The sequence below is a fragment of the Montipora foliosa genome, chromosome 13, assembly GCF_036669935.1.
Source record: "Montipora foliosa isolate CH-2021 chromosome 13, ASM3666993v2, whole genome shotgun sequence".
NCBI lineage: Eukaryota > Metazoa > Cnidaria > Anthozoa > Scleractinia > Acroporidae > Montipora > Montipora foliosa.
The window spans coordinates 11,117,697-11,143,638 of NC_090881.1; the positions used below are offsets into that span (position 1 = coordinate 11,117,697).

At 39.2% G+C, this 25,942-nt stretch overlaps 1 protein-coding gene across 1 annotated transcript in view; it reads left to right on the forward strand.

The window, feature by feature from the left end:
* The first annotated feature begins 5,708 nt into the window (after positions 1–5,708).
* LOC137984015 (adhesion G protein-coupled receptor E3-like) overlaps positions 5,709–25,942 on the forward strand; it is a 38,049-nt gene continuing 17,815 nt past the window's right edge. Inside the window, exons 1-10 of the mRNA XM_068831226.1 lie at positions 5,709–5,912; positions 8,272–8,721; positions 10,779–10,828; positions 13,261–13,359; positions 13,627–13,686; positions 15,509–15,635; positions 18,554–18,685; positions 19,534–19,600; positions 19,979–20,084; positions 24,598–24,647. Of these exons, the coding sequence (XP_068687327.1) occupies positions 5,828–5,912; positions 8,272–8,721; positions 10,779–10,828; positions 13,261–13,359; positions 13,627–13,686; positions 15,509–15,635; positions 18,554–18,685; positions 19,534–19,600; positions 19,979–20,084; positions 24,598–24,647 (1,226 nt within the window). The 5' untranslated portion in view covers positions 5,709–5,827. The remainder of the gene's footprint in view (positions 5,913–8,271; positions 8,722–10,778; positions 10,829–13,260; positions 13,360–13,626; positions 13,687–15,508; positions 15,636–18,553; positions 18,686–19,533; positions 19,601–19,978; positions 20,085–24,597; positions 24,648–25,942) is intronic.

Genomic DNA, 25,942 nt, shown 5'->3' on the forward strand with positions numbered 1-25,942 from the left:
TATTCTAAAAGCAAATCATCAAGAACACAACCAAAAACGCCGACGAGTTTACATCGATTATTCAGATGTACGAACAAACATTATTTCTCATTATGGCACTGGAGGTTACAGACGTCTTCATCGCATGGCATCGAAATCGCTTCAAACAGAAAGACTTGAGTCTCTTCCTACAAAAAAACAACAAGCTGTGTAAACTTTCGGCAACCATAAACCAAAAAAACACCGTTTTCAGTTCCGATCATCAACATTTCGGTTCAAGTTGTCGCAGGCAGTGTTTGACATTACCACCGACACGTAGAACTTAACCTTCTCTCCGAGTTTGAATTTCTTCTCACACAAGTAGGGTTTAGTGTACCCACCAGGTATCATGAAGGCTTCGAACACTTCCTCCGCGTCCACTCAAACCTTTTTCACTAGAAAATTAATACTCCAGATTTCACATACAAAGTCCTAAACAGGTTAGCCCGTGATCCGAGCATCGCTATTCTCTCTGGTAACAAAGACTCGATTGTCATCATTATGCGGCGTGAAGAGTGTGTCAACAAACTTGAGACTATGATCCAAGATTAAGGTATAGCCAATGGGAAGTACATTGAAACTGAGGACAACACCTTAAAAGACTTGAAACCTTTCCAAAACTTTCTAAATCACAATTTCAAATCAACACTGCCTCTGGATAAGATTAAACTCACTTGCAAACCAACCCTTATTCACCAACCCTTCTTCCTGTGGGGTACTGCTAAAACCCACAAGTTTAGCAATCCTAACGAAATCCCTGAAGAAACTGAAACCTTAAACTACGCCAGTAGTCAGCATCTATGGCACCTTTTACTCTGAAACAGCTGAATACTTAGCCTCCTACTTATTCCGTCTCACCGAGAATGAATACAGCATTAAAAACACCAAGGACTTTGCCGTCCTTCTCAAAGATAGAACCCTCGGTGATGAACGAAGCCTAATCTCATATGACGTCTCCTCCCTTTTCACGGAAGTGCCTCTGGATGACACCATTGACTACATCACGGAAGGCGTTTACATACACAAAAAGCAGCTCAGCACTAAATTTCTTTTTCAGCGTCTTCTCTACAACGTCACTATAAATAAAAATATTGAAGATCCGTTACTAGGATTCATGAAATAAGTATAATCGTTCTCTGGTAAAAAGTTTAAAACTATGAGCTTTCGACAGCTTTCGACAGACTGAACTGCTGTCTTCAACGGATAATAGCGTGTAAAAAATAAAAGCGAAAGAAATTAAATATAACGAAAATTGCGCATAAATTATGTATGTTCTTAAATGGGCTGAGCCAACAAACCGACACAACTTCGCACTCTTTCCCTACATCAAAGGCACCACGGAACCTCTCACAAGAATCCTCAAGGAACACGATATCCAAGTCACCACCAGACCGGTAAAACTTTACAACAGCATTTCCCTATCCCTAAGTTTCAACCTGTCGAAGACGACCAGTCCAATGTCATCTATAAAATTCCATGCGCATCTTGCCCCTGGAGCTACATTGGCGAAACTAAAAGATCCTTTACTACTAGGAGAAAAGAACACATGAGGAACTTAAAGCATTGTACTAAAGGCTCAAATGTCGCAAAACACGCGTGGACTTTTAATCATGTTATTGACTTCAGCAACTCTAAAATCATTGACAAAGCGAACAACCGGAGTAGAAAGACATTGGAGTCATGGCACACGGCAAAAACCGTTGGGGCGGACAATAATTCGTGCCAATATCACATTCTCTTAAAGAAACACTAATTTTCTCAGCATTTTTAACATTCTTTCTACCACATGCTTTTACCTTTTAATTTATGCGAATTTTTCGCTATCTTCAATTTCTTTCGCATTAATTTTTTACACGTTTTTATCCGTTGAAGACAGCAGTATAGTCTGTCGAAAGCTCATAGTTTTTAAACTTTTTTACCAGAGAACGCTTATACTTATTTCTTGTCACTATAAATGTCGTGGTTTAATTTTGTTTTTGGTGTGAATATTTGGAAACCAGTTCTTTTTTTTTTTTTTTTTTTGTAATCAACTGTCTAAAAAAGGGACACAGGGGCTTGTTTTTTAAGGGGGTTAAAAAAAACTAGACGTCTTTCCCTCCCTTCTACTCACCTACCCCTCCCTAATTTTCTCCATCCTACCATACCCTTCCATCACACAACTGCTTCAAGGCATTCCATGCACAGAAAATGCCCAACAACCAATAGCAGCTCCAACATTCCTCTCTTTAATATAGTTCAACTTGATGGTAAAATGCCACCCTTGTACCCGAACATGCTTTTACGAAAAATAACTGAGATCGAAAACCATTATTTTCGATTACTGAGTTTGGACAAGTCTAATGGCTTATTTTACCTACAACATTAAACCTGAGTGCCACTTATCTTGTTTTCGATCATTTCAAAGACATTTCCTTTATGCTCAGGTCATTTGCCAAAATGAGTTATTTCCTATCAAGATAAATTTTAGTTTATCAATATTGTAATAGTACAAATAATACCATTGTTACGTTTAATTGTACTGTAGTTACTTTCCAGTCGTATCTTGCTCTATTTAATTGAAAACATGAGAGAAAAATATTTATAAATGTTGTATTATACAAGTTATATTGCCAAAGGAATGATTCAAGAATGTCACCGTTTTTTCATTATGAAAACTAGTCCTACTTGTGAAAGACAGAAAAGGGTTTAGCTCTGACGAAGGGCTAACACTCGAAATATCAGCTTTCAAATTTCTTTAAGGTGATCAATTTACCATATCAACTCAGTTGATAAACCCTTCTTTATTTCACTTCCCCACTGACACAGCACTACAGCTTCTTTAGAAACTAAACCCCTTTATCCTACATGTGAGAGAATGCTTGACTTCCACCAACCAAAAGCCAATAGACAACTGCTGTTTTAGGACTTAACACTGCAAATACGTGATTACTCTAACCTGATTATCACTACAATGCGTCCCAATCCCTTACCTACAACATAATGCAGTGTCTGATACTTGCATACTGCAAACTAATTGAGAGCTTAACCCTAATCACTAAGCGTATAATTTAACCTAAACGCTAAGAATTACTGTTCACATGCATGAATAATTATTATTGTCTTTGATAGTATCAGAGACAACAATCCATCATAATAATCTTAAAATGATTTCTCTAGTTTATTTTATACATATTCCATAAAATCAATTACAGGAAGATATCCGAATACGTTAAAATGGGCAGTGGTCTAAAAAAAATTAAACCTTAAAAAATTTAAACTGTTTGAAAAAAAATGAACTTTTCAAACCAAAAACAAAATTAAACTACAACATAAGCTTAAACACTGTGTTCAGTTTCAATGGCCACCTTTACAAACAATTGACAGATGCGAATGGAAGAACGAGAGCGACTGGGTACACAGCACTGTCACGCAATCACTGTTAGATGTTGTAATTATCTCCCACATTACATATATTTAACTGAGCAGAGAGGAAGGTAGCCTTCAAACGATGCAATGCTTAAACTTCGCTGTTGGCTGCAGGGATGGTGCAGTGGTGAGAGCACTCGCCTTCCACCAATGTGGCCCAGGTTCGATTCCCAGACTCGGCGTCATATGTGGGTTGAGTTTGTTGGTTCTGTACTCTGTACCGAGAGGTTTTCTCCGGGTACTCCGGTTTCCCCATTTGACTTGATTTACTTTCATTGTTCATTTCAGTTTACAGTGTTCTCAATTAGCGCTCCAGCGCTAGAACGACTAGACACAAATAAAGTTCCTTTCCTTTCCTTTCCTTTCCTTTTTTAGAAGCAATTTAGTTGCAATTTGTTGAAATGTGTTTGTTGCATCAGGTCAGTTGCAAGGAAAAATGATGTGCTCAACAAGAGTTTTAAATTAAAAGAAAACATTTCTTGCAACATGTCTCACGTTTGACGATGATAATACAAGGATCAGGTAAACTCACAGTCACCGGCTGATGGCCAGCAGATAACTCTCATCCTTGCGACACAAGTTGTAGGACAGATGCTATGAGGAACCGGGGGCATCCAACGAGAATATAGTTCAAAACCACTTAAACATAGCATTGTTAAAGGTATTTTAGTATTTTGACGGTAGATATAGGCATATTTTTATCCCCTAAAAAGTTTTCATCTGTTCGGATTTCCTAGCTGAAAGTCTTACCTTTTCGAAAATTTTAGCCGGAAAATAGGCTCCCGAAAATTCTAGGTGACCTTTTTAAGGTAAAAATCCGTTAAAAATGGGCGATTATATTATTTTTCAGATGTTCGAAAATCCTAGGAGAGGCAGGCAAGCAAAAAAAATTTACAACAAATGTTCCGAAAATTCTAGAACTCAAATCGTCTTCCGAACAGATATTTTCCGAAAATTGACGTTGGGTGCCCCTGAGGAACATTAAGCTTAGGACAATTTTATTGAAAGATTGAAAGCCATAGATCTTCTAGAATTATCTTATCTTATTTTTTATACTTCGTAGATTTTTTAAAATTGACTTTATGCTTTTTTAGTTTTTACAGTGGCGTACATGATAACTACTAAGTAGTTGCTATAAACTAAGTGATCTGACCACTTTTAAGTATTAGGGAGCTTTAGCAACGACAACGGCGACGGCAACGAGAACGTTACAAATTTGCATATTCAGTGGGCAAAAACAATAGCTTTGCTCGCCCTGCACGTGCGTCGTCGTTGCTAAAGCTCCCGCTCTCTATTAGGGAGCTTTAGCAACGACGAGGGGAACGGCAACGAGAACGTCATGTAAAAACATAACTTCACGTTATTGCGATCATTTCGCGACTATTCCAAGCCTTTTAATATGACAAAGGTGTTTCAGTCCCTCAGGAATGAAAACGTTACGAGCGGCGCTTAATTTAGGGGAGAAAAATGAAAATTTATCTCCAGGTGCTGACGTTCTCCATAACACTTCAAACTTGGTAATTTCACGTTGTTGCTTTGCTGACGACGGCAAAGAAATGGACAAAAACGAAAAACGCACGTGCAGGGCGTGCGAAGCTATTGTTTTTGCCCACTAAATATCCAATTTGTGACGTTCTCGTTGCCGTCGCCGTTGTCGTTGCTAAAGCTCCCTATTATTCGTCTTAAGACGCCACCCTCACGATCGAGTTCACGGTTGCCTGGCCCCAGTTGTTCAAACGATGGATAGCGCTAACCACCGGATAAATCACTATCCAGCGGATAAACAGTGGCAAAACCGATTGAGTTGTCCAGTGGATAGTGATTTATCCGGTGGATAACGCTATCCATGGTTTGAACAAGCAACTGGGGCATGTAGGCTATAAAGAAGAAGATGACAAGACAGTTTAATGTAGTTTACTTATTACAGTAAATATGATCCTAAATGAGTTAAATAAAATATGGCCTAATGTAACCCGAGGACAAAAAGTTGCTGCTCTGCAAAATACCCTCCAGTTTTTATGATGATAAAAGCAGTTAAGCTGCTTGGGTGACCTAGCGTGAAATCTCGAATGTTCCAGTTATAATAAAACATTCATTTTAAAATCTAATCGAATGTGAAAAGAGCTCACTATTCTCGAGTTCTTATTTTGATTACTAAAGACTAGCGATTATTGTGAGTTCTTTTCAGCCGGCGTATCGTTTTTAGAGATCTTGTTTTGAACACTGTCACCCAATGAAGTAGAGAGAAGACGACAGTTGCGCTGATTCAATTTGGCCTTCACTCGGATCAAGCTGTTTGAGAAGAACCCCTGGGGCTAAGCTATTTGTCGCAGGAAAAGAGAAGACTTGTATATGAAGTTTGAAACTATTAACACTTCCAACTCGTTCAATTCAATTTGCGATCATGGAAAAGGCCTTGCTAAGTTTCGTAGCCATTACTGCTATTTTGAGTTCATTCTCCGGAGTTTGCCAGACTTCTGCAGAGAACGGTAAGTTTCTTAAGAATATGGGAACCGTTCTCACGATTAATTGCATTGAGTGAGCATGTAAAATCGATGCCACTTGCAAAACAAATCAAACATCTTATCATTCAGACAATAATACTACAATAATACTTGACCAAACTTTCGTACATATAACGAGACCATTAAATCGAGAGTTGGTTATTTGTACGTTTCCAAAAAGAGATTTTCAGTCTTGCCGGAAAATTTTGGCGAACTCGACCAACTGGATTTGCGAGCTTAGTGACATTTTCTTACAGACTGAGGAAAGTTTCTTTTTTGTGTGTGGAGTTTTATCATCGGGTAGCTATTCGTTTTGCCAAGAAATACAAGAAAATTTGTGCCTTGCTTGACGTTGAGGTAATACTTGAAAGATGATATGTCATCAACATCACAATTTTCTTTATCGATTAGACAAGACAGTATTTTGCTTTGACCTGTGATGTGTATAAAAACATGGTTTCCGAACGTTTCAAAACGGTTCTTTCTTAAAATTCCCTTGGAAAACTAACATCAGCGATTTAACGACTGGGTACATTTAACGCCCCTTACGTTCATTAGAGGAAAATTGTCAAATGTTTTATCCATCTGGGCGTAAAAAAGGATCTTAGTTATGCATGTATTACTTGGTGATCATGAATTATCTCTCTCTTATTAATTGATGCGTGAAGGAATCTAGAGACCTACAGTCTGTGACAAAATTCGTTGGAACAGTACAAGAATATAAAATCTGAAGCTTTCGCAGCTCACTCTCCCCTCACAATGTTGTTTTAACGCGAGTTTCTGAGCCCATTTGCAAAACAACATTGTGGGAGGGCAAGGTATGGTAAAATGTTTCAACAATTTTGTCCGAGACTGCACATCGAGTTAAGCATGGTCAACTGCCGTTGGACTTGTCAGACGATACCAGAATTTCTTTTTGTAAACTTCCTTCTCGCTTTATTGATATATAGTCGTAATTTTCTTTTAATTCCCGGCTAAATCGTGCATTAAATCAAGACCAGGCATGTACTAGATATAATTTTGCCAGAAGCTATGCTAATATCTATGCATGCCTTACTTTAGCGGCGGCGATTACAACGGCAGAGACATGCACAAGTGGACGAGAACTTGTTTTTTTTTTCAACGAAGAAGTCAATTAAGCATAGAAATCAAATCACTTTTCCCGATCACCTAATGCAGATGTTTTTAACTCTGAGCGGATGAATTTTTTTCCTAATGCCGCGGTACGTTTTTATGGGCAAGTTGTACTAAACTTAAAAGAGAGCACCCTGCTGGCAGGTTATTGCATTGGACAGTGCGAGACCTTCATGTTTTTTTATACTTAGCTTTTGAAAGGGGAATAAACAAATCACTCACATTATCCAATCACTGACCTTTGTGTTTTTAATTTATTGTTATTCTCTTTTCTTCATGTAACATTATCTGGGAAATAGAGAATGTTTGTAGAAGTGAAATGAATTGATATTTATCTTTGAAGTGAGGGAGCCACCTGAATTTTCAAGAATCTATAAAGCGACAGGATCACTTCCCACATTCGTTTGTAGAAGTCTTGGGGTAACTTCGAGTGAATCAATTAGAACGATGGAAGGAAAATATCCGAAATTGAAATTTACTATTTATTATTTTTATTTTCCAACTCTTTAGCCCTAATGTTTTTGTGGCATTTCCTACTCTCGGTATTGCACAAGCATTGCAGTGACGCAAAATGCATTAGCAAGTTGTTAAGAGTTTAAAAACTAACTAAAGAGGTCTCGAGTCTTTTAGACAGTACTGAGTATAATGACCTCTGGCCGATTCCGAAAGCAGTGATTCCCAGGTTTTCTGGTTTCGAGCCAGAAGAATAGCAGGCTGTAGAGTGAAGTGAATGACAAGAGCTATTGCGGTCAGATCCTAAATAAGAGTAATAAAGCAAGGCCGGCTGTATCAGCCCATGTATGATAAGCCAAGACAATCTTTGGTGCTGGGTTGAATACTGTGTGTTCCGGATTTCATGTCCTCAATTGCACATATCTCTTCGGTATTTTTCGGATTCTTGACTTGGCCAGACTCCAGAATCCAGCGGAAATCCACATTCCAAATCTCGGTTACGAGTCGCTGCCATAACCCTTCGCACCCCCTGCACCCTTTCCCTAGCCCTGCGTTGCCCTTGTGTTCACTTAAACTCTCTAATATTTGTGTATGTCGTGACTGAGCGACGAGTGAAGAGGTTGGATTCTATGTGGGTGGGTGGGTGGGTGGGTGGAAATTAAGCCGAGAATGCCTTAATTCAGGTAGGTCAACGGAGGATGAGCCTTCAAGAAATCAAAGGGAATGTCATTAATAACCTTTGTTTTAATTTTTTTAGTGAATTGTTCAAGTGGTTGGACCAGAAATGGCCACGCGTGTTACTTCGTCTACACGGAGCAAACGGTGAAACATTCCTTCTGGGGAGCTAAAAATTGGTGCAAAGACCATAATTCGAGGTTAACGACCGTCCTTAGCGAGAGCGAAAACAATTTTCTGGATAGCCTGATCAACGAAACAGGCTTAAGACAAAATGAGACATTTTACATTGCGCTACGGTACAAAAATAACAGATGGTTGTGGGTGTACAATGCACTATTCAACTACACAAACTGGTTTGATGGTGTAGAGCCTGTCCCAACAAATGGAACCGGAACCAACTGTGTTTACTATAATCACGTTCACCAGTGGGAGTTGGAGCAGAAATGTGTAACTAAAAAGTTGTTTATTTGTAAACAAGAACACGAGCCTCAACAGCAAGATGAGGCACAACAAGAAGAACAATCAACAGGTAATTCGCATTGAAGTATGTTTAGCACCTCAATTTCAAGTAGTCCTGTTCCGGGACTCCCTCTTACCCGGCCGCCCTGAAAATGGGCCTGGAACCCAGGCGGGAAAAGAGAGAGTCCTGTATTACTTGCAGGCGCATGCTCGGAATGACGCCATTTTTTCCCCAAAAACTGGGGGAGAAACCATATTTGGACAAGATTCCTTATTTGGGCATAGTTTATTCCGAGTGCTTTTTACACTGGATACACGGGGATAATGTGAAAGGAAATTATAATGCCAAGTTTCTGAAGGCAATTGATTTCGCCTTCAAGAAATACCAGTTTACCTTAAGTTTGGTGCCTAAGGCGGAACAACTGCAAGCTATTCATGCAGTCGTTACCGGTAATGATGGTTTTGTTAAACCTGCAACTGGATATGGCAAGTCTGTTTGCTACATGGTTGTTCCTTTAATATGCTTGCGATTCTCTTCGATCCGAGTCCGATGTTAATTGTAAGTCAGTCCTTCTTATCGTGAGTCCCAATCGTGGAAGATCAGATGCATGACATACGAAAGTATGGAATTTCGTACCCAACTGAACAGCTGCATGATGTTGGCACAGAAAAATGTCAAATTTGATTTAATTGCTCTCCCGAGACTCACTTGAAACTTACAGATATACTGTAGGTTGTGGATGTGAATCGCTCAACGAAGACTAATAAATCTCCTGCTGGAACTCTTGTTTATTGTTCATTACTTCTGTCGATCTAGTAATGTGATAATTGCACTGATCCAGTGAACATATATTTGAGTTGCCCAGTAATTATTGAAACTATGATTGTTTCAGGAGTTTAAGCCTACCAATTTTATTTCAAAATCGGGTACAAATTTTATGGAAACCCAATATAAAACAGTCATCAGGTAAAAATGTCGTAAATACTCTCAGTTTTATCAGGAATAATACACAAACACCGGTGACAAACAGAGTATTTCTTTGTGTGAGTAATTAGAGTAGGGTATATTACTCAGACAATTAATTTTTCCTTAGAATAATTTTTCAAAGCACTCCTTCCATTAAATCTTTCTTTCCTTACAGGGACAGACTTAGGGCCGTGGCCAAATGGCTAAGGTCTTATGTAGAGCTGCCTGTCGAGACTGCACTGAGTGATTTTTATATCGGAAAAACTAAAAGACGATTGCATGACAGAAAAACTGAGCATTAGTCCTGATAAAGTTAGATAAAGTTAAACGAAGTTGAACCACAACCTGGACTATTTGTTTCTTTACATACCAGTTTGTGTTGATAACGCCATTATGAAGCAATAATGTTCCTATTAAATTTATGCGTATAAACATCGATTATTCGGACGTTAATTGTCACGATTTTTTTTTCTGGTCAAAATTTGTTCGTGAATATTAATTAATAAGGATGAAATAATGCTACTTAAAAGCATGTGTCACCTTGCTTTTATCCTTGCTACTTTCCTTCTGAAACTCATTTTTAGAGGTAAAGTACTGCAGATAATATGAAATTCTGACTCCGAGCTGTTTTGTCGCTTAGTGAAATCCTATGCTATATTTACTAGTTCAGCCTTTGCATCGATTTATTGCGATCTTCTCTTAGTCGTTACATTTATTGGGCAATATTTTTCCAACATCACTCTGATCGGGGTTTTTTCTCCTCGTTTGGTCACGACGAGGGATAATTTAGATGTTCTCTTTCCTGACACTGCAAATCACACAGTAATTTTCATATACGATTTTTTGCCGGAGTTTCAAGGTTCCCTTTACATATCCAGCCTGGCATCTAATGCAATATGATTGGTTCATTCCGAGCATGCGCCTGCAAGTAATACAGGACTCTCTCTTTTCCCGCCTGGGTTCCAGGCCCATTTTCAGGGCGTGGTAAGAGGGAGTCCCGGAACTGGACTAAATGTCAAGTTGCCGTGACACAAGTGTTCAGTAGAGCAAACAGTTAAATTCATAAAATTAAATTATGTAACCCCAACAGTTGGACACTAATTGGTTATTTGACATATAATTGTTTCGAGGGCGTCATTGAAATTGCTTACTATTTACAGCCAGGAATTTCAGCAATCCAACAGAAGCAAGTATTCCCACCACTTCAGAGGTAGGCAGTGGACACGGGAGTTTAGTCTCCCAATTTAACAGACGATATATGACAACGGCACATTTGATACGTTTGATAGGGATTAGAAGTTAACGAATAGTTCTGTGTATCAATTTCTTTTTAGCAATGGCAATCAACAGAACTTTTTTGCCAACTTAACCGTCTTCCCTGCACTTTTCTAGCAAAATACTCTTCACAAGCTATCAGGCATGCCGAAAATAGAGTTTTAAGGACGAGACAGCATCGGCATCCGTGTATGGATCCAGAGAGATCTTTGGCACAATAGAGAGAGAGCGAGAGAATAGTCAAACCCTCCCCTCCCCCTTCACAATGAATGGGTCATGAGATATGGATTTTTAATATTAAGATTTCATTCAAAAGAAATTTATTTTCAATTAAGAACCTAGATTCATGACAAATTACACGCTTCGTTATTGGTCGGAAATTTTGGTCTCTAGCGAGATTATCGTATCTGATCCATCTCAAGCCACAGACAAAATTTGTAACGAAAGAAAGAAAAGGAAATGAACTTAATTTAAGTGTCTAGTCTTCTAGCCCTGGAGCACTAATAGGCTAGTTTTGAAAAGTGCAGCAACCAAAGAAAAGAGTCGAGGTTCAGGGGAATAATTAGCATTTTGTTTTGTTCAAAACAACCTGAACTTTGACTCTGTTTTTTTTTTTATGCCGCACATTTCGAAACTAGCCTATTGGGGACCCTGTAAACTGAAATCAACAATTAAACGCAAATCAAATGAAATGTTGGTCTTTGAGGAGAGAGGAAAGCCGGAGTATCCGTAGAAAAACTTCTCGGTGCAGAGTAGAGAACCGACAGACTCAACCCACACATGAAACCGAGTCGGGGAATCGAACCAGGGCCACATTGGTAGCAGGCAAGTACTCTCACCACTGCGACAGATCTGCACCCCCTAAGAAGTATTAGTTTTGGTGCCTTTCACTGGCTGCTTCATATAGCAACAAGTGATTCACGGTTTTCAGTTTACAAGTCATCCATGTAACCCTCACTTCAACTTAAATCCTTTCTCTCCTGATAGTAAGACTAAAAGATCTTCCTCTGTCTAACGCCGGACAATTTTCCTCGTCAATGGGGGCCCTTCAGGGATGAATTGCTTAACAACATCTACAATCTCAGTCATAAATCTACGGGACACTTGACGCTGCATAACAATTCACCCCGCTCCCGCTATTGATGGTTTGCATCTGACGTCACAGAGGCCATGTTAGAAGGCCAAAACAATAACCTGTCTATCCGCTGGGAAGTAAACTTTATTATTATAGATGCTGAAGTTTAATCTCACCCATAGATCGATCGCTTGTAAAGCGCCATTGAATATCTAAATAGAAAATTCTCCATATAAATTCATTACCATTAACAAATTATGCGAAAATAAATTGTATTGCATGGCCGCTGTGTCACGTGGGTGCAAACTAAGAATTCAATGTTGCAAAGAGTATGGCATTTTTATTCCAGGAATCCGTAAACTTTTTGCGGGATAAACATTGATACGGGGGAGGGGTTCTTAGACAGTTTGGTGTCACGATCTTCGCGGCGGGAATTGTAGGTCCACTCAAAAACTATGTCCCCTTTAATTTGACAAAACGGTTACAAATAACCTTTTTGTCACGGAATTTTACTTGATGATGAAACTTTTCTTGCTCCAATACGGCTTTTTCTTACCCAAGCCGTTTGTTTTCAAGTGTAACTTGAAATCAGTCAGCGGGTTCCAGCAAAATGGCGAAAAAGAAATAAACGAAAGAAGTGCTTACCTGCTTTGCAGTTCGAGAAAAGGACGTTCCATACTGTAGAAAATGCTGATCTTCTAACAAATTCGGTGGAATTCTCATTCCTCAATGACAACCCCGCTATTCCTTTCACGGGAAAAAAATAAACTAATGTTCGTTGGATTTTTCAAATCATGAGGCACACGCTATTCGTGTTTACTAAAAGACGCACTATACATCTTCGCCGTCATTTACCGGCGTTGAATTCAACCTTACTCGCTGACTGGCGATGTTTGTAATGGATGCCACAAAAAAGGGAAAAAAAAACACGCTGACAGCCCATGCTCTGTTCTAAGTATTTTGATATCGAGGCCAAAATATAAATTACCATACAAAATTATAATTTATGAATTAAATTCGACTCGTGAAAAGTCCGACGTTTGTCCCAGACGTGATCTTTACACGTTCTATCCGTCTGAGGCGGACGGATAGAGCATGTGGCTCGATCCAAATACAGGTCGTCGTACTTAATTGAGTCAAACGTCGATTTTATCATGAATTTAATTGGTTCTAGTTAGTTCGTCTCATGTAAAGTTTGACGTTTGACCTGGGCCTCAGCTGTCTTATTACATTTTGCTTGAATAAAACCGTTCTCCTTAACATGGGAAATACACCATTTTGTTGTCTTCCAGTCAGCGGATAAAAATATGAAACTGAAAAAGCTGACGGGACTACTTTCTTCACTGGAAGGGATTTCTTTGACTGAAGAATCTGCTAACAAACAAATGAAGGTAACGTTATCAACTCTTTGTAAAATAACCCATTTACGGAGATGCGTCAATCTCTATTCTCAAACTGCCGGAATGGAAGAACAAAATTTAATTTAAGCTTGGTGATGGTAATTATTCTACCTCACCAATCAATGCCAGATTATCGGCGTCGCACCATTATTTTGGTAAATAGCATAAGACTTTAATACCTTGCATATATTTTCCCGGAACGTCAGTAATTTCAAAGTGGGCCAATTGATTGTCTTCGCATTTTTCACTTTATTGCAGGAACTGGGTGCTGTCTTAAATGATCTCCTGATGTCCAACGAAACAACACCACAACCCCAGGTACTTCACTGCTGCATGTTGCGAACTAGCTAATGAAAGCAAACATTCGCTTTATCAATTATAAGAGCATCTACCACGAAATTAAAATAATATTATATTTTCGGTTTTCGCAAAATCTCAAAACCCACACACGTTTACCGTAACACGTAACTCTTACAATTTTCAGGGACTTCACTGCTAACGTTCTCTTCATTCTCTTACGATATGAAGAAATATCTGGTTACGTAAACTTGATAAGGGAAGTGGTCAAAACTACTACACTCGAAGAGGACCCACCAAACCACAAAATAGATGGTGGTGTCTGCCTGGCCCCCCCCCCCCCCCCCCCTTGCTTAACGTCAAAAGATGGTGTCTATATTGCATAGCCACCCCTCTATCCAGCAGTAAAAAATTACAGTGAGATTCAAACCTCACTTTTCTTGTTTGTCTAGTAATGCCGACTCTTGCTAGCTGAACATTCCTGTCTCAACTCAAATTTAAAAGCCAATAAAATGTTCATGTGATAGGTTCGAAGATCGGTGGCGTCTTTGAGAACCCCCCCACCCAAAAGGTGGGTCCTGTTCGAGTATAGTAGTTTTCACCAGTTCCCTAATGATGGCATGGAGCCTTCGAAACGTCATTGCTTGATATCGCCCATTTTTATTCTTAAGAAATCCTTTGTGAGAAAAAGAAATACCCCAGACCCTCTTGTCCAAAATTGGATAACGTAAAGTTTCTTCAAGAAGGCCTAAAAAAAGCATCTTTTTGAAAATGTAGCTCTGAAGTATAAAAGCCACGCGCTAAAAGCGGTGACAGTCCTTCAGCCACCCGGCCTGCTTGTGATAGTAAATTTGCCGCTTGAGATGCAATAATTGATGGCAAGTCCCATTTGGTAAATAGAGGCTTTAGGATCTACGACGGAGACGTTGACGTAAGCGTCACCTCAAAATATAACTTTGCACTATTGTAATCTTTGTCTGGCAACTTGTCTGGCAATGTGAGAACTATCAAGTTGTCGCCGGCAACGTTGAGAGACAAGTTGCAAGAAAACTGCTAAGTGTAACAGTGCCTTAAGTGTAAACAAATATGTTTAATTTGTGATTGCTCGAACTGCCGCGATTCGCAAGACTTAAATTTTGGGAACGTCCTCTAAACCAAAGAAAGTAAACCCCAGATCATCAATGTTTGCAATGACAATCGTTTGTCATGTTTTCAATGAACGCGTCTGTATCCGAAATAAATTAAACCCAGTTATTCTGCAGTAAGAGAGGAGGTTCCATTTAAATGTATTAGATTTAATTTGGGCCATACAGGACACTCGAAGATCCAACCGAAAAGTGTTCACATTTGCATTAACAATGAGGGCCACGAGTTTATCAGTATTTTATAGTGTCAAGTGCCACCCTCGAAAAATAAAGTTGATTATTATTATTAATATTATTATTATTATTATTATTATTATTATTATTATTATTATTATCTCTAAGTTAGCCATAAGCGAATTAATCACAGTTAACTTACAGTCGACACCCGATAAACTCGAACCCTTGCTAACTCAAACGAGTTCCTTTAGACGTTCTTACTTTCTTCTCCAAATGGACCCTTTGCAGCGTGGTGATCACATGGTACAAAAACCACCTTACTGGAACGCAAATTGCACACTGGGACATCCAAAACAAAGCAAGTTCATGCTCATCTAAATTTTCTTCTCGATTTTAGATATTCCAGTGGGCAATTTTCGTTCCAGTATGGTGGTTTTGTACCATGTGATCACAAGCAGCTGCAAAAGGCTTATTCCTGGTATTCCTGGAATACCCGACCCTCAATTTATTTTGGTTTTTAGTCCGTCGCTAGCCTCACAACAGTCGTGGAGATGAGTGAAAAGATTGGCGAGACGATCGTAAAAGGGCTCAAGAGAGGAAGAAATATCACAGAAAGACAAACTATCAAAATACAGGCGAGCAACTTAGGTATGCCGTTATGTAGACCTAGTATTGGAGTTGTAGGCTACTGGTAATGAGATCCTGATTACTGTAATTCTATTTGTTCTATCGAAACGCCATTCTGAGCATAGATTTACGTTTTAGCGCCAGTAAATCGAGTTGTAAGGCACGCAAGAGCTTTGGAGAATACGAGAGAAAACTGGCCCTGCTTAACATTCTTTTCCTGCAGTCTTCCGACGAAAATAGGACAGAAAGCATATATAGCGGATATTACACGGTGGCGAAAAGATATGAATTTTATGTTCGAGTGGCAAGAACAATATCTCGCGAGTGAGCGAAGCGAACGAGTGAGATATTGTTCTTGCCACGAGAACATAAAATTCATATCTTCGAGACAACGTGTATTGTTCTTTGTATTATGTGCACGGAGACTAAATATTGAATATTTCCGATTTTATTGTGTTACAAAGTAGTCAAGTTTTACAAATACGGCTGGGCTTTATAGCAAACAGAAAATATTCTTCTTCATGTTTTCTTCTTCGTGTTCTCGTTTGCAAGTTTTACTGTAAACTCTTTAACTTCTTTGTCGCTGATGGACTCCAACCTGCTCGTCATGCTTTATTTTAAACAACAAACGTGACGCGCAGAACGATACGACACTCACAAAGGTGACATACGGAAAATACGCCACTCGGGTCCCGGATGAAGTGGCGTATGGAATCTACGAGTGGTTTAGTTCCCAGTAAAACACTCTCCTCCAAATAATAATTAAGGCTCCTGTTGTAGACGCTATACGGTCGACGTAGAGCACCGCAGCAGCAGATTTTCAATCAGAGAAACCGGAGAGAACCCCTTGTGTCAGGATAAAATCTTCCGAAAGTCAGGCCACTTAAGATCGCAAAGGCGGGAGACGCGGTCGACGTTTAGTACGCTAGGCTGACTCACTAAGACGAAAAGCATAAGAGAGAGCTCTGTAAGCTTTCTAAGCAACTTTAAATGATGCATGATTCATGCAGAAACTGGATATGGCACTGATTAGTGCTTCTTCAATGCAATACTTCATTCGGAGGCCTAGACCTAAACTCCGAGTTTCGGCCCGCTTTTTCCAAGTTTCATTTTTTTGACTAAATGTGCGGGCTGATGAATGCTCGAAGGCTCTACAAGCTTCTTGAAACTTACAGTTTCAGCCCAAGAAAACAATCTTAGTAAGTTATTCATTAACTAAAACGCGAGGGAAAGTACAACAGGAAGTCAAGTGCGCGCGAGGAGTACTCTTGAAAAATGCCAGATGAATTGACCCAACGTTTTACCATGTACTATGTAAAAAAAGGTACTGAATTTTAACGCTGTGGGCGCATTCCCTAAAAATAAAGTAACGATTCCGTTTTCTCTCTTCATCGAAGTTCAGAACAAGATTGGGAAGCAACCTGGCGCCGCTCAATGATAAACTGCATGGCTCAGCTTTGTAGCACATTGACTGGATAAATTACATAGGACACAGGGGAAATAAGCATTTCAAATAGGAGTCAAAGATGATTGACCTTCATCTTTCCAAATACATTCAGTGATTGTCTTGCAATTCTGTAAGAGTACAGTTTTCAACCCAATCGGTGTTATTATGAATATGCCATTTAACAGTCAAGCAACCAGTCACCTGAAAGTCAGCGCTCAATCAGGACTCAAATTATTGTCGCTCGTGACGGCGGTAAAAATGGTACTTCAAACTGTTGACTTACTATTACACATGCCGATAAATTTTAAATAGTTAAAACGCTGCCTTGCGCTTGAGTTGGAAACATCTGTTGATAAGGAAACAACAGTGATGATTCTCGCCCTATCCGAAGAACTCCGTTAGCTTGTCGAAATTTAGATCTCGCTTTGGTCAACGTGGAAAAATGATTACGCTGGAAAGAGACAAGCCGAGCAAGTGGTTCACTTTAGGAAAATTCCGATTGTTCCTTATTTACTATTCATTTATCACATACGGGGCAAAATTACTGAATTCTGATTGGCTGAGACGGAGGGCATTTTTTTCTTACTCACAAGGGCACCGTTGATAATCAATAGGGCACGATTACTTGATCCTGATTGGTTAACAAATGCTTTTCCAGAGCAAGCGAAGTCACAGGAGAATCTTCTTCCAGATTATGACTCTGATTTAACTGCTTTTTGTCCACATATAAAATACAAAGCACTATTTCTGTTGACAGCAACGATTTATTAAATTGAACTCTAACTGAATGAAGTGTGTTAAGTAGAATGTCCTTTTTTGACGCAATGAATGGGCTTCCCTTAATAATTTTGCCCTTTAGATGATAACGTCGTGCAATTTAGGATTATATATTCACTTGTGTTTTCAAAGTTTTCCAAATTGCCCTCATCACTAACTCGTCGCTTAGTGACGAGGGCAGGCCCATGCGATTTCAAAGCAAATCATTTATTTCATTATCAACATTATCCTTTTATTGTCAAAATCGCAGATTTCGTAAAACTGTAGTTTCTGTTATTGTGAACAATATGTGTGCAAGTTTTGAGTTACAATCACTGATAGGCTGTGTAGAATGTTATACAAAAATTAAATTGACCACCGTACAGAGATTCTAAAAGCTGACGTTTCGAGCGTTAGCCCTTCGTCAGAGCGAATCGAAGGGCTCTGACGAAGGGCTAACGCTCGAAACGTCAGCTTTTAGAATCTCTGTACGGTGGTCAATTTACTTTATCAACTCCGTTGATAAACCTAATTTTTGTATACTACTTCCCCACCGACGCAGCACCACAGTTTCTTTAGAAACTACCCCTTCATTCATGTGTAGAATGTTAGCTACGAGATGTCCGTTTGAGAGAGTTGAATTAAGTTATTTCAATTTGTATTTTAGTTGCCACTAACTATCCTTGCTGAGTCTTTTCGTACTGAGGTTAATATAACATGGACCTTTTATTAACAGCTCTTGGAGTGGATATACTACCGCCCGTTTCATCGCAAAACCATACAAACTCTGTAACATTCCCGCAAGACAGCGGAACGACCAACACTATCAATCTACCAGCTTCACTAATATGGAGAGCTCAACATGCAGGTGCGAATGGCATCAAAAGACAAATAGCTGTTCCCCATAATTTTTCGGTACTTTCTTGAGTCATTCCTTCTTCCCCTTTCTATTACTTTGCTCGCGTTCCTCTTCTTAGTTCAGTATTATGTATTCCCATGCACTCTTTTTCTATCTATCGTTACAGTCAGATCCCTTTTACCTTGTATTAAGGCAACCCCTTTCCCGTTTATCAAGAATGATAAAAAAAAGCGATTAATGGCCTTAAACAACACTTTTCGCAGCTTAAATGGGGAAAAGGAGGGGAAGGGGGGGGGGGGGGGGAGCTCGGAATTAAAGGTCGGATGAAATGTGCGGTCGGTTATGAACATTTCGCATACCAGGGCAGTGGGCTCTCAAAGATTTTGAAATCAGTCGTCTCTAATTTTGGAGGAATAAGTAGAACAGTAAATATGGTACTGTCAAGGCAACTTAAAAATGAGAACAACTTACTTTCGGTTGCCGTTCTTGGCTCAAAAACGTCGCCTGCTTTAATTCCCCAATGTTAACTGAAATTGCAATATCCACTGAAACGATCGTGAGAATGAAACATGTGCCAACCTTCTCCATTACTACTTTCTTGATTATTAGGTCGAATATGTCAAGTCTGTGTCTTAAATCTGGGTTCTATAGCTTTTCCTATTTGTTCAATATTTCTAGTAGTTATTTTTTACGTTTCGCTTCATTTGGTGGCCATTCCCCAGTCACTGAAATTGGAGAAATAAGCTTGTCGTGATGCACAAGTGCTGGTTAAGAATGCCCTCTCATGGTATCATTCCTCTTCTGTCTATATGTTAGCTGACATTTCCTCTACTGTACGTGTTTATTAATTTACACAGATGGAGTTTCCATTACAAGCCTCTTGCTTCCAGACGTTACTACAGAAACGGATCCTCAAGCTAAAAGGCAAGTTTTTGCTTCTTTCGAATTTTAAGAGGGCGCTCTTACTCAGCAGTTGGAAAATGCCATAAAGACCGTCTAAAACGAGCGAAATGTTCACAATGAAATGTGAGTTTTGCTTGAACTAAACGTCACAGACCTTAACCACGTTCTGCCACAAAAGAAATAATGTTTTGCTAATACACATTTAGATCACTGATCTATATGAATCAGAATCTTGAACTGTTCAGATTGTATATTGTGCATACTGAAGAAATCTTCTGAAAAAATACAAGATGAATCTGACGTACAGTTCCAGTGGACTCAAGCATTAAGTTTGGTTGTCAGTCCACACAATTCATTCATCGATCAAATAATTTTCCGTTTTCGTTATTAATTCAACAGGGTCTTGAACTCAGGGCTTATTTCGAGCACCATTTTGTTCAACAACGGAAGCAGATTCAATAATTTGAGTGTGCCTGTGGTAATAAATTTGTCTCAAACTAAAAAGGTAAGAGCAACTTGGTACAGGAAACGGTCTCAATGATGATCCTTAAGTTGGTATTGGGTTTGGTCAAGATAGAGCGCTTTTCAATCGACTCACACGTGCCTCGGCCTCGATTGCAAAAATAAGGGATTGCCTATAAAGTCTTGCGCTATTATTTTGGCCAAAAGATAACCAAAAGCAATTGCGAGTTGTACGAGTGCATTTTCCGGTGCGTTGAGCAAGGTGCATAGACCGTATTCATAAATGGCGGTCAAGAAATTATTCTTTTGTTTTAGTACTTATCATCCTAACTAGCCTCACTTTAAAAAAAAATTCTTTTTAATTTTGCTCGTGTTTACGAGGCTAGTTAGGATGATTAGAACAAAGACAAAAGAATAATTACTTAGCCGCCATTTATGAATACGGTTTTATGAATGGAAAAGGCAACTTTCACGATAGCGTCATTTGACTACAAACTACCAGAATTCAGTTTGTTTTTCTTTTCTTACTTAAATTTTGTATTCCCAACAGGGGAAAAATAGCAATGGCTCTAATCAGCATGAGACAAATAGAACCTGAAGAATTCTGGTACTGTAGTCAAATGGCGTCATCATGCAAATACCCTATTGCTTGACTGGACCAAATCGGCTAACTTCCGGTGTGTTCGATTGACCGTATTCCGGAATAGGAGTACATGGAATAGAAGTTAGGAATCCTTCGTTTTTATGGAGATTCGCGTTGAAGTTGTTAAATACTGAGTTGAAACGCTATTTTAAACATACCTTTACTATCCTTGTTGCTTTAAAACGCCAGACAACGGCAACATCACTCCACATATACTTAGGACGCATTCTCTTTAGAGTATCCTGGCTATTCTCATTCCGGATTAGGAATAACAGAATACAACGAAGATAAATTTGCAAAAGAACATATGTTCTGAAAACGGAATACTATTAACGACGGTTACCTGAGAACTAATGTATCTCCACATACGCAAATTGCGTTGGCATGGCGAGTGAAAAAGTTTCCCGAAAGTTCGGAACACGAAATGTTGAAATATGGCCATAAGTACCAGTTTTTTGGCGGTTTTCGCAATTTTTCGGTTTGCTTAATTTGCTAAAAACCTTAAGGGGGAAGATGACGAAGAATTTTTTGCACTTATGAGTACTTTGCGTGGTTCAAATGTATTCCCACAAGCTCTTTTTGATGTCGATTTAATTGAAAAAATAGGTCCGCAATGCGTACTTTTGTGGGATTTTAGTCAAATAAACGTTGAGGATTAGCATTACAGTAAATGTAATACATTTTATCTTGTAATAGTGATAAATGTCGAGTAAAGATTCCGAAAAATCCCAAGCTGCTATGTCAAAATAAACCGGTTGGGATGACCGGTAAATAATGGTAACAGTTTTTCCAAAACCAGCAAACCAGCCCAACGAGATGGCACTTACTATTTGCAATTGTTTTCCGCTGATGAGAGATTGGAAACTGGAAAAATTAGCAAATGGTAAGGAAATCCACTGTTCCGTTCGTAATGGAAAAAGAGGACTACCTCTGTAGGTACTCTACAATTTCCAAATGGATTTTCAATTTGGGTGCTTACCATTTAACAAAAAAATCCGGAAATCTCGGTTGAAAGTTAAATGGAACGGACATTTTTGTGGAAAACCGTTCGGAAATTGTAGACTACCTCCAGAGGTAGTCCTCTTTTTTTCCGTTCGGAACGGAACGGCGGAAATTTCCTTACCATTTGCTAAACTTTCCAGTTTCCAGTCTCTCATCAGCCGACAACAATTACGGGAAATCGAATTGCAAATGGTAATTACCATCTCGTTCGGTTGGTTTGCTTATTTTGAAGAAACCCTTGCCATTATTCATCGGTCGTCCCAACCGGTTTATTTTGACAAATGGTAAGCACCCTTACTATCCCATTTGACTTTCAACCAAAATTTCCGAATTTTTTTGCTAAATAGTAAGCACCGTAGCTCTCTTAGGGTGCGGTTACACGGGGCTGTTTTTGTCGATGTAAGTGACTCTTTTACGACAGAAAACTGTATTTGGTGTGTGTTAACAATATTTCCCCGAGGTAAATTTCCCGTGGTAAATATAGACCACTTTCATAAATGGCGACCTACTTTATATTCTTTTGTATTTATGTTAATTAGACCTACTGCCCTCGTTTTGAAACAAATATTCTTTTGAAATTTGCTCGTCGTAGCGAGGCTAGTAGGGCTTATTAGCATTAAAACCAAAAAATATTTTATTTGGCCGCCATTATGAAAGAGGTCTATTTGAGGATTCGTCAAAAGGATCACACAAAGCACCCATGACATTAAAGCGACTTTTAATTGAGTGCCGTAAAACCAATCAAAAAGCACGGAGACAATCCAGCAAACCAATCAAAACTCGAAGTAATTACATGTAGCCGTCACAAAGCGCAGGAAAATGTGCACAGGCAAGCCACGATTGGTTTTGGTTTCACTTCTGATTGGTTGAAAATATGGCGCGAGAACTATGAACCAATCACTGAGTGAAGTAATGCAAAACCAAAGCAATTAGCTAATTACTTTCGACACTCAATTGAAAACCTCTCTAAATGTGGGGGTGTTTTGATGTCCAAGGTATAAGAGCCAATCACGATTCTCCATTTAAATGGTTTTCCTTCGTGACATTTTTTCTGACAATAGCAAATTCAGAAATCCAATGTAGCCGTTGGTTGACGAGGAATACCAAAAGTTAAATGTGATACAGTTTGGGATTATCTACCATGGGAAATGCCATTAACTGTGGTTTGTGTATTTCCCAGTCAGCAGACAAAGCTACACATGGCCCCAAGTTATCACGGGGGAAGGAGGGGGGCGGTGATTGACAGAGTTAAGAGTCAATGAAGTAAACATTTTGCAGGTTAGGGATTGTGACGCATTACAGTTGGGTGCATTTGAGCATATGAGTTTCTCAGCCACCAAATGCCAAAATGTGTTACAGTCAAAGCGCTTCAGGCGTGAACACACCACTTCAGAGACTCGTGAAATATTTGCACTCGACAAAGATGTAAATGCCGTCTGCTTTTATTCATCAGCGGAAATAAAGAACTACTACAAATCCAGAAATATCTAAACATAAATTGTCAGTTTTGCTCTCTGAAAGCTCACAATGAATGCAATTTGGAGGCGTGTAAAACCTACTAAGTAACATATTTTCAAACGTTACTCGTTTTGTGTGAGAGTAACAAAAACTGAAATTTATTTCAAAGTGTTTACAAGTACTTCACTCAACTTTTCTTCGTTTATCATTGTAGTGGTTAATTGCTTATATAGCCTTGCTGAGAAATGCAACATTGGTGACAACTATTACAAAATAAAGTAAAAACTAACCTGATCATGGTATTGTTGTGGCAAAACAAAATGATATCGGCAAAATGGTATTCGCAATTAACGCAAAATTTACGGTAACAGTTAGCTTTGTTGAGTAAAAGTGAAGACTACTAGTGAATTCTTCCTTACCTTGTAAATTACTCGCGCCGAGAAAACAAGGCGAAATTCGCCAAACAACAGCCGAGAAGAGTAATGGCCGCCACACACAAACACTCTTTAAAAGGGTCATTCTCATTTCCAATGTCCCTCTCTTCCTAATAGACACCACGTGACAAACACTTCGCTCTTGTATACAAATAAATAAAGAAATATCGTCGGTCCTGACAACGCTTGGGGAAATCCCACACAAAAAGGTTCGTGGTTTTTGCGCAAAACCACTTAGTGCCAACGTCATTTCTTTTGACCAGGCAAGGGCACTGTTTTTATTAACACAAACTGACAGCTCTTCTCATTCTAGCACCAGTAAAGAAACAGTTGAGAGGCCAGCACACCCACATCTACGGTAGACATTTTGGATCGCTATTCCAATAATTTTTTTACACTTTTCCTTCCGCCGGCAGGCAACGAGCCAGCCGCGTATTATTCCCGCCAAAACTTTCCCAAAAGCACGCATATTCTGCCTGTTCGGAGTGAACCATATTCCGGTCATTCGGTTCATTCTGCTTTCGGGGGCAGAATGAACGGCATAGTACATAGTACATTTATTCCGAAAATAGAATAGGTTCCAAAAGAACACGAATACCGTCTATTCCGTGTATTCCTATTCCGGAATAGTACCAAAGGAAAGTGCCCTTATTTTTGACCGGATTAGGTTAATCGAAAGCACCCTTACTGATGCAGCAAATTCATATCATTCTAATGTGAATTCTACGTTATAATGCAAATATAATACACAAAGAATCTTAACTCCTGGAAGTACATTACCGATTTCGTCTATTCGCTCTATTACCTCATATTCTCTTGGTTACAAGTGGAGTTTCGTGTACGAGGCCTGACATAAACTAAGGAATCAAGCCATCAGGGAAAATTGACAACAATTAAAGACATGAGCATGTATTTATCTGAAAGCGAGAGGGTGCGTGGAAAAAACTTTTGATACTAGAAAATGTTCCAATTTACCTTCTATGACGTGGAATGAATGTTTTCCTCGTTTTCATTTGTAGGCAAATGGCAGAGATTCTAGAAACTGTGTTTTCCTCGATGTTAACACGGAGTAAGTATCTTTTAAACTAGTTAATGAATTAATTACTACACTAACTTTCCCGGTAAGAACTAATGTTTAGGCTGACGTCAGAAGTCCAAAAGCCAGAAGTGTCAATCTCTTTTGTTTGGCCTTGGTCAATCAGTTTGCGATATTATCTAAATTTAAAATACATATCCCCCGCCAAATAATGGCCTGTGACATTGTCTCTGATGGCCGCAACGCCTCGGATTGATCCGAAACTAAGTAGGCGCACGAGGGATTGCTCGTGCCGAATGCAAAATCGTCAAGAGAATAACAGGTAAGAGCGCGAAACCCTGTGCCTCATGATAACTATTGAAATCTATTTTTAGATCGCTCACGTACTGCGTGGGTTACTGTTATCTGATGTCCCCATGACTGCGCAGTCCACTTTCACACCATCTGACCAATAAGGTGTTGTCTTTGAAATAACCGCGCAGTACGCCACGGAACTAATAATAAATCTCAAATAATTAGCATCGGAATAGGGCCAATTAAGAGGGAATCGCTGTCTTATGTCATATTCTTTTGAAAGTCATGGATCTGTCACGGAACGAACTTTTCCGGCCAAAAGTCTACCCAAAGCCAGTCTAAAAACTTATAACGTGATAATTATTTGATGGGAAGCATTCCATCGGGAATCTAAACATGTGGGTTGTAGTCTTCTGCTGATGTTTGTAGGTCCATCTGCTTGATACAATATAAGCAGAAGCTTATGACCTTGAAGCGTTTAACTCTGATTCAGAGCTGGGGATTTTTTAATTGAAAAATTTGCTTATGTGGATGTAACTTAGCTTGTTTTTTTAACCGCGCGTGTAGCTTCGATCTTATGTTTGTCCATATTTGGGCATAAAATTGGCGTCCTACAATTCCCAGCTTTGTTCCGAGATAAACAGTTGCATGTTATACGCTTGAACGTCATGTGCTTCTGAAATGAGCTACAGGGGTGTGGGAACTGATAGTTGTGAGTTCTACAGGGGATTCCATACCAATGAGTGAACGCATGATAAGGCCGAAAGTTTACTTTTCAATATTTCAAATTGCACAACAGCAGGAGCTTGATGAGCTCCTGGCCACGGTCATTCCTTACATATTGCCCAATTTCCGTAATAATGCGTGTATGCTTGTTGTCATCTCATGAATATTGATGAGTTTGTAACGCAAGTATCTTTTTGTTTTCACATGAGGCTAGGCAGCCACTTTGGTGTCCTTAAACAAAAAACGGTGGCTACGTTGGCGTTATTTATTAATCTCATTTGTTTCGATTATGGCGGATGATCACGTGA